We start from the raw sequence: 14,672 nt of genomic DNA, 5'->3' as shown, positions 1-14,672 counted from the left end.
TTTTGTTGATTATTTCCAACTTATGCTACATTCAAGTTGTTTGTAAATAGTTATTTACATTTTGTCGTCCAGAATTCCTGGCACATAGTAGGTGCTTAAAAATATGTTTGTCTACATATCTCTATGTTCAATTCTGTGAGTGGTGAATGCATTGATAAAGCTATGATCTTCCTTGATGCAGGTAACAAGACTTTTGTCTTTGTTATATTTATGAGTTACCCTGACTGGAAAAAAATAACATAACTTGATGGTCAGCTCTCTGGCATTGAGGCTCTCTGTTCTTAGCTAAGGTGGTAGTCAGACAACAGATCTTTGCCCATCCCTGGTGCCATCCTTGAGGAATCATGACATTTTCAGATTGGAAGGGACTTCAATAATCACTGAGAATAAGCAATACCTAAAACGAAATTCCTACCACCTAGCAAGTGGCCATCCAGCCTTTGCTGGAAAATCTTCAGTGAGGAAGAAGCCACATCCTCCAAGGATAGTTCATTTTTTATTTCTCAGAATAGTTCTTATTTAGGGGGTAATTAGTTCATGCAGTGGATAGAGCACCAGCTCTGAAGTCAGGAGGACCTGAATTCAAATCTGTCCTCAGAAACTTAACACTTCCTAGCTGTATGAGCCTGGGCAAGTCACTTAACCTCAATTGACCCAGCAAACAAACAAACAAACCCCCAAAACCAGAATAGCTCTAATTTAAGGGCTTTTAACTTGGGGCTCATGGATCCTTTGAGCTAAACCCTCTAGTCCTCATCTCCATTGGGGTCCATTTGAAACTAGAGGATAGGAGTTCAAATCTTGGCTCTATCATTTATTATCTGTGTGATTTTGGAAAAGTCACTGAATCTAAGCTCTGGTTCTTAGTTTTCTCATCTGAAAAATGGGGTGGTTGGGCTAGATGACCTCTAAGATTTTTTCCAACTCCAACACTAGGATTCTATGATATTAGTAAGAGTAACTGTTACATTCATGTTTGCATGTGCTATACTCCCAATAGCCCTCAAAAAGTTATTGTTGAGTCATGGCTGAGTCTTTTTGAACTCATTTAGGGTTTTCTTAGCAAGATACTGCTAAGTGGTTGGCCATTTCCTTCTTCAGTTCATTTTACATATGAGGAAACTGAGGCAAAAGGGTTAAATGACACCCCAGGGTCACACAGCCAGGAATTGTCTGAGGATAGATTTGAATTCGGATCTTCCTGACTTCAGGCTCAGTGCTATTTAACTGCCTATCAAAAGATGATATGCATCAGGGTTTTAAGGTATGTAAGGCAATTTACAAATACTATCTCCTTTTATTTTTACACAACTCTAGGGGGGAAGGTGCTATTATTTTTCTCATTTTAAAAAGGAGGAAACTGAGACAGAGAATCATTAAGTGACTTACCAGGGCTCACACAGCAAGTAAGTGTCTGAGGCTGAATAAGTCAGATCTTCCTAACTCCAGATAGCCCACCCCACATGGCTACCCTGTAAAGTAGGGAGGACAAATATTGACCCATGAGACAATGTGCTATAGTGGAAGGAGTACTATATTTGGAGTCAGGAGAGATGCGTTCAAATCCTACCTGTCACTTAATACTTTTGAGAACTTGGGAAAATCACTTACCCCCCAGAATGTATTGTCTTCTGTAAAATGGAGATAATAATGCCTGTTCTAGTTGTAGATTTATTGTAAAGACCAAGTGAAATAATATATATGAGAAATATTGTATAAAGCTTAAATGTTACCTAGATCTGGATTCTGTCCCCTCCCAATTTTCAAACTCTCTGGCTTTGGGGCATTGGCCCCCAGAGCAGCACATAGTGGAGGCTCGTTCTCTGCTTTGTCTTGCCCCCGACCCCCAACTCCTACCCCCACATCTGGGACTCCAGGCTTCTCCGTTTTTCAGCTTTCCTGCTCTCCTCTTCTCTCTGCTCCTTTTCCTCTTTTTTCTTCTCTAGCATTTGGATTTTTCTGTCCTCTCATGAGGATGTAAGCAATGTCTCACCAAGTTCTCCCATAATCAGCCCAGCTCCATGTTTTGTCTCAGTTGTTAGCCTCCCAGGGTGGGAGTGGGAGTTCTGGTTATCGTGCCTCAAAGGTCAGGGATCTACTGCAGAACACTCCTGCCTCCCCTTCAATAGCCTCGCTCAGGTTTCTTATTAGTAAACAAACCCAAACCCGGCTTTAACCTTTCCAGTTTCTTTATGTAAGTTTTTTACTTCCTTCATAGTAAAAACAGATTTGAGTTCAGTCACCCATCAATGTGAGGTCCTTTGCTAGGCACTATGGGGGGAATTCCAAAGATGTGCCCTAGAAACTTATTGTCTAAAATTGGAGAGGTGGTATGTACTCATATGCATTTATCCGAGTAAAGAACTTTGTCATCCTTCCTGCATTATATAAAATTGAGCTGTATCAAATCTCTCCTTGATTAAAATTTCAAGGACCCTGCCTCATGGTATTCTGGGATTTAGTAAACAAGTCTTTACCTTATCTATGATGGCATAGTGGATAAAGTACTGGATCTAAAATCAAGAAAAGCTGACCTCAACTTTAGATTCTTACTAATAGTTTGACCACAGTCAAGCCACTTAACTGCTGCTGCCTCAGTTTCCTCATCTGTAAAATGAGAATAACCCCAAAGTTGCCATAGGATCAAATGAAAAAAATTTTTATAAAATACCTTGCAAATTTAAAAGGGCTATGAAAATGCAAACAGTTATTATTAATATGGCTATTTATGAGTTTATACACTTTGGTCATATTCCCTTTTAGCCTTTGCAGAAAAGTATAATTATAATGATTATGATTATTTTGCTGAGGCAATTGGGGTTAAGTGACTTGCCCAGAGTCACACAGCTAGGAAGTATTAAGTGTCTGAGGACAGATTTGAACTCAGGTTCTCCTGAATTCAGGGCTGGTACTCTATCCACCGTGCCACCTAGCTGCTCCAAAGCATGATTATATTTTAAATTTTATTTCATCTGATACTATCTACTATCTCGATCATTTTACCAGTTCATCCCAGACTATTCCAAGTTCCAGTATGTCTATCTTTTTTTAAAAAAAGGTTTTTTTGCCTTTTTTAAAAAACTCTAATCCTTTCTACTTAATCCTGGCCCCACTGAGCCCTCCCCCCCACTTTTTTTTTTTTGATAATTAAGCAAAGCCAATAGACAGCATATGCCACATTCTATAGCCTTAAGTCCCCCTTTCTACCAAAAAGAGGTGCTTCAGAACTAGATCTTTAGGACTAAAGTTATTCATTACAATTCATCAACATTCAACTGCCTTGTCATCATTTGTATTACTGTCATTGTTGTGTTAATTGTTACTCAGGTTGTTGTCTTTAGTCTACATTATTTCATAAAAATCATCCCACATTTCTTTCACTTCTTTATATTCCCCATTTCATATTATCTGATGATATTCCATCATATTCCTATACATATAATTTGTTTCCATTCCATTCCATTCTTGCCTTGTTCTAATTCAGCTTTCATATTATTTCCAAAATAATATTTCTTATGCAGAGAACTGACCAATTCATTCTTCTGCTCAAAAATTATCAATGGCTCCCTATTAACTAGCAATGAAACCTCTAAATCCTTTGTCTGATATTCAGTAAGCTCCACAATCTGTACCCACCTCACCATTCTATTGGGCTGTATTGAGAAATAGTTGTCAGAAGAGTTCATAGTATTCCAAGGGCATGTATTCTTCTCAGTAACATGATTATGTTCTCCTTTACATACAATCATAAACTTCTAGAACCGAATAGTATCTTAGAGAGAATCTAGGTCACTACCACCTTATTGGGTGTACAAATTCTTCCTACAACATCCCCAACAAGTAGTCATTGAGTGTCCAAAGTCTTAAACTGTGGTTCCTCACCTCATATAGGGTCTCCTAACTGAATGGAGAGGTGTGAAATTAATTATAAATTATTATCAATAAATGTTTTATTTGTATATATTTTATATACCTAGGATCACATAAAAATTTCTCAAGAGAAAAAGGGTTGAGAGTAGAAACAGTTTAAAAGGTCCTGATATGGATTAGCTTCAAGGATGGGGAGCTCCCTTCCCATGAAAACAAACCATTCTATTGTAAGACAACTCCAATTGTTAAGAAGTTTTCCTGATTCTGAGCCAAAACCCACAGTGTCCTTCTAACTTACTCCCTTCTGATGATGTTTGCCTTTTCAATCTCCTGGTATATAACTGTTGGGAAACAACCATTCTCTCATTCTCTTTCACTCTTTCCCCCTATCTCACATTCTTTTTAATTCCCTCCTGTACTTTATAAAAGAAGAGAAAGGAGTCACTTTTTTGTTATTCTTATAGTTTAGTTTATTCTTATTCTTGAAGCATCTATATCTTGATTTTTGATCAAGAAGAAAACAGGTAATTCTGGATTTTTAACACATGAAGAGATTTTACTAACCACAACCTTTTAAAATATTTATGGCCCAATAAAACATCAAATGGGTCATGGGGAATAGGTTTGAGTCATTATAAAGAGCTAGGAGAGAGAGAATTTGTAAATTCTCTTTTGAAACCCAGTATTCATATAGTAAGTTTGTTGAACGAAGGTGTCAAAAGATGCAGATCATTATAGTATTCCTGGGTTTTGATGCTACCAGGATCATTTGTTCCTTCGTTCAACAACGATCATAGTTTTTTGAAATAGATATTCCAGTGCAAATCCTTGCTCTGTTCTTTCTTATTATCTTTGTAGCCATGGGCAAGTCTTCTCCCTTTTCTGGGCATAGAACCTCTAAACCAAAGTCACTGTGGAAAGCACCAATAGAGAAAAAGATTCATTTTTTGGTACCCTTCCTGCTGATGATGCTTGCCTCAAAAGGCAAACAAGATCTTCAAGAAGGTTACATTCTATAGAAGGGAGGAAAAACTATTAAAGCACCAGCCTGACAAACAAAGAAAAATGAGAAGAGGAAGTTTCTTTCATGAGCAGATGAACTGCATACAGATATCCCTATTTGCTTTTCAGTTGGTTCCAGAGAGATTTTTATTAGATGTTCTTCCAGATTCTACTGTTCTTTGTCTTTTCCCTCTCAGCTAGTCCTTCTTGCCAGTTGCATTAATCCTCACTGTTTTAGCCTTTTGTATAATGATGACTTTCTGGTGTTTATCTTTAGTACAGAACTCTCTTCTGAGCTAGAGCTTTGCATCTCTGGCTGCCTGCCAACACTGTACCTGGATATCCCATTGGCATTTCAACACATCCTGTTCTAAACCAGTTATTTTTTCACCTAAAACTGCTCCTTCTTCTCATGTAACTCTCTCTCTTTGGTGCTGTCATTCTCCTTATCCCCAATAGGTGACATTTTGGAATTATCTTTGTCATTTAACTGTAGATCTCTCCCATCCTTGACTTGTCCATTTCACTTCCTCTCAATGTCTTGCCTCCATTCTTCCTGATTCTATTATCACCACTCCCTTAGATCTAAGACAGAGATGTGTCCTTTACATCTGAGCTTCTTAATTGTGATCCATATGGGGTCACATAACTGAACATGGGGAACACAAAATTATGATTTATTATCAGTAAATGTTTGATCCACCTACCTATTTTATATACTTATGTTGGTGAGATCATGGAAAAATTTCTTGGGTGAAAAGGGGTCATAAATGGAAAATGTTAAAAAAAAGGAAAAAAACCAACCCTGCCTTAAAATATGTTTAGAAGAATTGCACATATTTAATCTATATTGAATTACTTGCTGTTTAAGAGAAAGAGAGAGTAGAGGAAATTAGGAAGAAAATTTGGAACACAAGATTTTGCAACATGTTGAAAACTATTTTTGCATATATTTTGAAAATAAATTATTAAATTTAAGGGAAAAAAACTGCTTCAGATAATTGCAGCTACCTTCTAAAAGGTCTTCTTGACCTCGCTAATCCATTTTTCATATTACTTCCAAGTGAGATTTCTCACTTGGAAGTAATATGAAAAAGAAATCTGATCTGTTGTTCTTTTACTCAAAAATCTTCAGCAGTTCCCTGTTATTCCCCTGGAAACTTATAACTCCTTTACACAATAGCCAGTAACCACTGCAATCTGGACATACCCAGCCTTATTCTTTTCTCATATTCATTGGTCTCCTTCATATACTCAATAATCTTGAGATCTTGACTTTATTTTCATCACAGATTTCTTTGCCAATCTGGAAAAGCTTATAGTTTCATATGCATGAAATAAAAATACATAGGATTACAAAAGAAACCAATTATATTGAAAATATAGTTAATATTTTTAAATGATTTCATGGATTGAAAATCCTTGCTTATTCCAAGATAATCTCAATAGATTTTGGACAGAAAATGCCATCTGCATCCAGAAAAAGAACAATGCAAATCAACACGTCTATGTTCACTTCTTTTTTCTGTTGTTTTTTTTCCCTCTCCCATGGTTTCTTCCATTTGTTCTGATTTTTCTCTCCCAACGATTGCAATGTGTATTAAAAAATTAATTATTTTTTTTAAAAAAGGAAAAAAGAGAGAATCCTTGCTTATGGTTCCCACTCTTTTTGAATATGAGAGTCCAGAATTGTTAAAAAAAAAAATACGTAGATTTCTAGTTATGAGTTATATTATTAGTATCTATTAAGAAAATATGTGATGACAGATAGCTACTTCAAATTTGATCATACTTTTAAAAGAATGTGTATAATAGTATTGCATATATATATATATGGAAAAAGGTAATATATATTACTATGTAACATGTGATATTACATGATACATAGTACCATAATACATACCGCTTGTGGAATGGGGTATGGCCACATGAGAGTTTAGAAACAGACAGAAGAGGGAGCAGGAGGCAGCTGACTTGGAGTGAAAAGCTAAAGATAGAAGGAATAAGGTGGTGAATGCAAAACAGAGAGTACATGTGTAGAAAATATTATTTATTCAATTAACAGAGTATATATTAATTTATTTATATGTTGAGCAGTCTCTTCTAATAACTTTGTGGTAGCCCAGGGGTCCAAAGCCCATAGGTTGGGGAGTGCTGATCCAATCAGACTGTTATGTTCTGTGACACCCATGTCTTAATTCACAGTGTTCCTTAAGCAAGTCTAGCTCCTCATCCTTTCCCCTTTTCATTTGTTGGATTTTTTAAAAATAAAACTTTTATTTTCAAAACATAGTTTTCAACATTCACCTTTGTAAAACCTGTGTTCCAAATTTTTCTCCCTCCCTTCTCCTCTTCCCCTCCCCCAGATGGCAAATAATCCAAATATATGTTAAATATATACAATTCTTTTATACATATTTATCATTGCTGCACAAGAAAAGTCAGATCAAAAAAGAAAAAAATATAAAAAAGAAAATAATCATTTATTGAATTTCTCCTCAACATTTTAAAGTCTGTGAGAAATGGATTTATTTGGTTTCCCCAGTTGTAAAACTTAAATTGGAGAAATGAAATCCACAGAGCTGTCAGGGGTAAGGGTTGGGGAGTTGGGGAGAGGGTGGAGATTATGTCACCCAAAACAAAGTAATAATGTAAGCTCCTTAAGGGCAGGGACTGGGTTTTATAATCCGGGCAGGTGGCCTGGGATTTGAAAAGAATCTTTAGTTCTTTGCTCCTAACTTTCCACTATTATCTTCTCCTTTTAGTATGGAAGCTCCTAGGGAGCAGGGATTGGATTGAGTGGGAAGCACCCTGCTCCATTAAGCATTTAAGAGTCTCAGGCTTGCTTCCCTCTTTATTAGAAATTGTACGTTAGAAAACCTCGCCCCTGGGGGAAAGGAGGTAGGAAGTTGGGGAGGGGAACTTGAGTTGGGTAACAGAAAAGAGAACACCCTTTGCCTGACTGTGTGTCTCTCTCTAAAACCATGTTTAATGTGTCAGAGACTACACATTCTTTCTCGTGAGAAAGAATATTTGGATTTTTAATGGTTTCAGTGGTCGCTACTGTCCTACACAAGTCTGACCCAAACGCCTTCACCTCCATGAAGACTTCCTTAATTGTAACCAATCACGAATCATTTTTACCCTCAGAGTTAATTTTGTTTTGTACTTATCATATAATAATATAATTCTATATAAATATATGTATTGTGTCTATATGTACATATGTAACACGTTTGCAATATGAGCTGTCGTATATTATAACTCTGTTTCTGTGTCTTATCCCCCATTTGACCAAATTCTATGAAACCAGTGATCATCATCAGAAAGTTTATTACCAGGTGATGGGTCTTTTTCAGCCACTGAGAATGAGAGGGGAGAAGGTGGACCCACATTGATCAGATCATAAATCTTGTTAGATGTTGAGGAGCAGCTTGGTAACTTAAAAATAATGAGGAACTTGAAGGGCTAAGGGACGTAGTCTTGAACCCCAGCTCTGATACTTAGCTTTGAGATGTTAAACAAGTCACTTCACATGCCTGAAATTCATTGTCAACTGGTAAATATACTACTCGTTTGGTTTAATCATTTTTCAGTCACATCTGACTCTTCGTGATCCCATTTGTGGTTTTCTTGGAGAAGGTATTGGAGTAATTTGCCATTTCCTTCTAAAGTTCATTTGACAGATTAGGAAACCGAGGCAAACAGGGTGATGTAGCTTGCCTAGGATCACACAGCTAGTAAGTATCTAAGGTTAGATTTAAATTGACAAAGATGAGTCTTTCTGACTCCAATTCTGCCACTCTAACCACTATAGCACTTAGCTTTCCTTGAATCCTACTTGTAATATCTGTTTTGTAGTCCACTGATGTGGTGGAATGGATAGAATGGTCAGGAAGACCCCAATTCAGTCAGACACTTTATAGTTATATAACATGGGGAAAGTCACTTAACCTCTCCTGCTTCAATTTTACCTTCTTTAAAGTAAGAAATAATAGCACTTACCACCCAGGATTGTAATGCAGATAAAATGAGATCATATTTGTAAAGTTCTTAATTATTAATATTAACTTAAAATTAATTAATTATTGATATTATAGTGTTGTGAGAAAAAATACTAGGCATATGTGAGTAATAATACTTTAGAGTCATAGACTTGAAACTGGAAAGGACCTTTAAGGTCATCTAGCCCAACCACCTCATTTTACTAATGAGGAAATTGAGCACTACAGACATTGAGGAGTTTGCCCAAAGTCATACAGGTAACAAATAACTGAGCTGAGCTTTGAACTTGGATCTCCAAGCTTCAAATTTTCCATTTTTTTCTAAATTCTCTAAAAAATTTTTCAAAATTCCCCCTCCCCAAATTTTCCTTCCCACTCTGCCACCAATTTATGTGAAGTAATAATAGTAGAAAGACAAAATCATTGGTTTATTCCAGTAGTCCCTTGTTTTAATCCACATATGTGGTCTCAGAAGTAGGCAGAGGGGTCTGCCTCTAGCATCCTGGTGCAAGAATTTTATCAGATTTACTAATGAACACTTTGGTCTGCTGGATGGTGCTAGAGTTGGGAAGACCAATCTTGAGTTCAAATGTTACTCAAATACTGACTGGCTGTGTGATCCTGGGCAAGTCACTTAATCCCAATTGCCTCACAAAAAAAGAAAATAAAAATAAAAATGATTATCATCTTGGATGGGAAGGAGAGCCTGACCCTGAGGTGATGAGTAATTAAATAGAAAGAATCTTAGAGGTCTCTGAAGGAAAAAACCAAAGACCTACTGTTTTGGGGAGAGGAAAAAGAAGTATAGAGGTAGATCCAAGGCACAGAAATTTCCCAAATGAGGATACAATTAAGGAAAGAAAGCTCAAGCAAGATTTTTCTAAGATCTAGCAAGTTTCTAGTAGAACTAGGCAATGGGGTATTAAAAATTAGGCTTGCTCCTAACTACAATATTTACTCGTGAATTGGACCAGAGCTAACAAATACCTTTATTTCGACTAAAAATAATCCCCTAATCTGGAAATACAAAACACATTATTCAGGAACTACTAGTTGCTAATCTTTAATTGTGGGTCCTGAGGGTTCTCACTCTCATAAGCAGGGTCTTGCCCTATGTGTTTCCTCATGTTTTATTGCTCAAAAATTCCTAGCTTATATTTTTAAAAATGTTGCTTTATAGGCCACACTAATTTTTCAGTTCCTTAGAAGTCAGGTCACATGACCCTAAAATGGTAGGTTGACAAAAGGCTCAATTGGCCATTTAATTTTTTCTTGCTCCCAGCAATTTCCCACACTGTCTTCTCTTTGCTTTTTGCCCTTCTGCTATCTTCTACAATGCAGCAGATGGAGAAAGGCTTTTCATGTCTGTTGGGAAATATGAAAAATGTTAAAAGACTTAATTATTGAACAGGTCAAAACCTCTCTCTTGTGATTAAGTAACTTAATCAGTTTTCATAATAGACATTAGATGTCCAGTAGTGCTCATAGGAGTTGGAATCAAGAATAGGGATAGAAAAACAAAACAGAACAAAAATATAAGTAGGAATGTAATTTCTGCTGAGGAAAAAGGCTTAAGGACTTAGGATCACAGGATTTGGAGCTAGATCTAGCATAGAATTTGGAATTAGGAAGATGTGAACTCAAATATTGCCTCAGACACTATAATTGTGTGATTCTAGCAAGTCACTTAGTTGAATTTGCCTCAGTTAACTCATCTGTCAAATGAGCTAGAGAAAAAAATCCCAAATTATTCAAGTATCTTTGCCAAGAAAATCCCAAATGGGATGATGAAGAGTCCGACACAATTGAAAAATGACTGAACAACAAAACATCTGACCCTAATCATCTCACTGGGTTAGGATTTGAAGCTGAAAGTCTTATTTTATCTTGGAAAAACTGAGTTCCAGAGAAATAAAACATCTTTAGATCCCTATAAACACTCTGGTCTCTCAATAAAGTCACCCTTTTCTCTTTGGTTCATTCCTCCTAATAGGAGAATTCCAGAAAATGTTTTATGTTCTCCATAATAGCTGACAGCTCCAAATTCATTCAAAGGGACTCAAGATTCTAATGTACATAGGGTATTTATGGGTAAAGGATATAATGCAAAGATCTTGAGGCAAACATTAGATAGACACATATAACTTTCAACCTATTTGATTTTCTCCAAAATTGGAGGCTACTGAACAAGAAATCTCTTCTTGCTGACTGATGGGAGAGAGGAAAGGGCAAGTCCTGATTCCCAGGCCTCATGTTAAGCCCTTAGGATGTGGGAATTACATCTGTGATCCTCTTCTTATAAGGATATGTACTAGTCAGATAATTATTATATAAAATTTCAAATTCAGGAGCTTTTGAATTAGGGGTTAAAGCTAGTGTTGCCTAGGAAATTTTCCTTCCCTGACTAGAAGGTTAGTATCTATGATCACACTATATAGACTATTTGTTACCTCTGGGTACTGTCTCCCATTTCCACATAGAATTTTGGAGTTTATGAATATTGTTCGTGAATTACTCTTGAACTAAGCAGGACTGCAAATGTTTCTCTTTGCCTTGTGCTTTTGGTCCAGGTCCCTGTTTACTATTTGGGGGTAGGGGTGAAGGAAGAAGTGAAGAAAACCCCTCCCCTACTTTGCTGTATTATAGACATCAGTAATAAGAGAGAAGGGCAAAGAGGAGAGAGTATGGGTTTAATTGGTTTCATAACTCACTATATTGACCAGCAGGCAATTGATGGCATAGTAGTTAGAGCATCTGGCCTAGAGTTGGGAAAATTCACGTTTTTGAGATCGAATCCGGCTTTAGATAGTTACTAGCAAGTCACTTAACCCTTTTTGCCTCAGTTTTATTATCTGTAAAATGAAATGGGGAAGGAAATGGTAAACCACTCAAATGTCTTAGCTAAGAAAACCCCAAATAGTCTCATAAAAGAGTTGGACATGACTGTTGGATGTGATTGATTAACCACAACATTGAAAAGACCTTCTGTGTAGAACACTCTTACTACAAGATACGGTACCCCTGACCTTAGTCACAGGTCACACTGGAAATAGCCTTAGGCACTGTGAACCAGTCAAATAAATTCTTTATATATTGTCAGCAAGATTCATTCATGCTGATTTCGGAGTGAGTGTTCCTTGATAAGATTCACTCCCTATAGTCTCATCAAATGGATTTGGGAACTCTACAGGTTGATAAAACACTCCATTGATCAACTCCATATTAATTAAAGAAAAGAACTAGGAAGGATCTTTGGCAATCAAGACAACTATTTAAATTAAAATGTAGGTACTTATATCTTAATATGCTAAAAAGAAAAAAAAAACTTGACTAGGAAGGGAATTTCTATAAAGTGAATTCTATTTTTCCACTGTCTTTCATTTTGTAGTTGAAAATATGTTTCCAAGGAAAAGTCTCCTGACCAACTTGTTTAAGATTTTTTTTGTTAAGGAAGAAATTAAGGTTGTGATTCAGGTCTCTGGTATTTTCATGTTATGGTTCTGAAATCCTTTTGCAAAACTTTGTGGCATTTTTCTTTTTTTGGGGGGAGGGGTGTTTTTTTTTTTTTTTTGCTGCAGGACTTTATTTAATTTTATTATAGCTTTTTATTTACAAGATATATGCATGAGTAATTTTTCAGCATTGACCCTTGCAAAACCTTCTGTTCCAACTTTTCCCCTCCTTCCCCTCACCCCCTTCCCTAGATAGCAGGTAGTCCCATATATATTAAATGTTAAAGTATATGTTTACATATCCATACACTTATTTTGCTGCACAAGAAAAATCAGACTTAGACATAAGGTAAAAATAACCTGAGAAGGAAATCAAAAATGAAAGCAGCCAAAACAGGGAGTGGAAATGCTATGTTGTGGTTCATACCTATTACCCATAGTTCTTTCACTGGGTGTAGCTGGTTCTCTTCATTTTTGAACAAATGAACTGATTTGGTTCTTCTCATTGTTGAAGAGGGTCATGTCCATCAGAACTGATCCTCATATAGTATTGTTGTTGAAGTATATAACGATCTTCTGGTCCTGCTCATTTCTCAGCATCAGTTCATGTAAGTCTCTCCAGGCCTTTCTGAAATCATCCTGCTGGTTATTTCTCATAGAACAATAATATTCCATAACATTCATATACCACAATTTATTCAGCCATTCTCCAATTGATGGGCATCCATTCAGTTTCCAGTTCCTAGACACTACAAAAAGAACTGCCACAAACATTTTTGTACACACAGGTCCCTTTCCTTTCTTAAAAATGTCTTTGGGATATAAGCTCAGTAGAGACACTGCTGGATCAAAGAGTATGTACAATTTGATAACTTTTTGAGCGTAGTTCCAAATTGCTTTCCAGAATGGTTGGATCTGCCACCAACAATGCATCAGTGTCTCAGTTTTTGCAGCATTTTTCTAAGACAGAAATGATATGAATTCTGTTGGTATCACTCTTTCCTGTCCTCAAAACCTCACGGTCCCTCCCAGCAAAAATTCTCTTTTACATGAAAATTCTGTTAGTCTCTTTCCCTGATCCCAAGATTGGGATGTCCCCCTTCTTTTTCCTTGACTACTTAGTTCAATATTTCATGTATGTGAGGCTGCAAATTCCCTGAGTTCAAAGTTTTAAATCTTTGACTATAAAAATTTTTTGCCTACACAAATATTTAATTTCAAATTCCATAAAGTGAGATTACTAAAAAATCTATGTCATGCTATGCCTTGTCATACCATATTTTGCCTTCTATTCAATCATTAATTGATGTATTTGCTTCATAGGCTGAAGAACAATGTGAGTTGAAAACCATTGAGAGAGAAAAGGCAGTGATACCTTTACCACCCAAAGAAGCTTCTAAGTGTCAGAAAGAAGACTTGTCTAAAGCATTATATGTAAGTAGTCCATGAGAGTAATTAAAGTTGTTAAAATAAAAAGAAACTAATTTTCACCCTAATCATAGTATACTTTTATATAAAGCTATAATAAAATACTATTTATTTGTAGTTATTCTAATTACTTAAGGCTTTTTTTTTTAGTTTTTGATTGATTTGTTGATTAATAAAAACATACATATAGGTACATATATACACACATAAAACATACACTCATGTATGTGTATATGTGTATGTACATGCATGTATGTCTATAGATTGTGTATATATATATGTATATATATATATATATATGTATGTATGCATGTATACAATTACACACATATATGGCAGTTAGGTGGTGCTGTGGATAAAGTACTAGCTGTGAAGTCAGGAGGACCTGAGTTCAAATCTAACTTCAAGTACTTGATACTTACTAGCTGTATGACCCTGAGAAAAATCATTTAATCCTGATTTCCTCACCAAAAAATAAAAAATCACCAGATACAGTATGTTGATATTCTTGGTGCTTGCCATTCCTACTTTTGATTTTATGCTGTAAAAAGGTGTTGCCAAATTTCCTTTTTTCTTAATTGATAAATTTCATTTGACCCAGCACACAAACCCCATCTAAGTCCGCCAGTGTATATCCCCAAAAAGATAGGCAAAAGAGCAGAAAAGAGAGATTGCTGGTTTGTTTTAAGGAGTATTACAAAATCCTCAAAAAATCCTTTAATTAAATTTGATTTAATATAAAGGTTGAAAGAATCTTTGAAGTTGAAGAATAATCTAACATTAGATAATGTTGGTAACTGAAAATAGTCCATGGAGATAATGGAGTGAGTCCTAGTGATGATCTTGTCACAACTAGCTGTGTGACTGGAGAAAAATCATTTTTATCATTCTGGGCTTCTTCATTTCCTCTTGCTGA

General features: G+C 36.0%; 1 protein-coding gene across 1 annotated transcript in view; it reads left to right on the top strand.

Moving 5' to 3' along the window:
* Positions 1-14,672, top strand: part of ATP2C2 (ATPase secretory pathway Ca2+ transporting 2) — a 105,331-nt gene that overhangs the window by 26,870 nt on the left and 63,789 nt on the right. Inside the window, exon 2 of the mRNA XM_031950194.1 lies at positions 13,652-13,762. Within this exon, the coding sequence (XP_031806054.1) occupies positions 13,652-13,762 (111 nt within the window). The remainder of the gene's footprint in view (positions 1-13,651; positions 13,763-14,672) is intronic.

The sequence above is a fragment of the Sarcophilus harrisii genome, chromosome 2 (assembly GCF_902635505.1).
Source record: "Sarcophilus harrisii chromosome 2, mSarHar1.11, whole genome shotgun sequence".
In the NCBI taxonomy this organism is placed as follows: Eukaryota; Metazoa; Chordata; class Mammalia; order Dasyuromorphia; family Dasyuridae; genus Sarcophilus; species Sarcophilus harrisii.
This window is presented reverse-complemented; position numbering and strand designations above follow the sequence as displayed.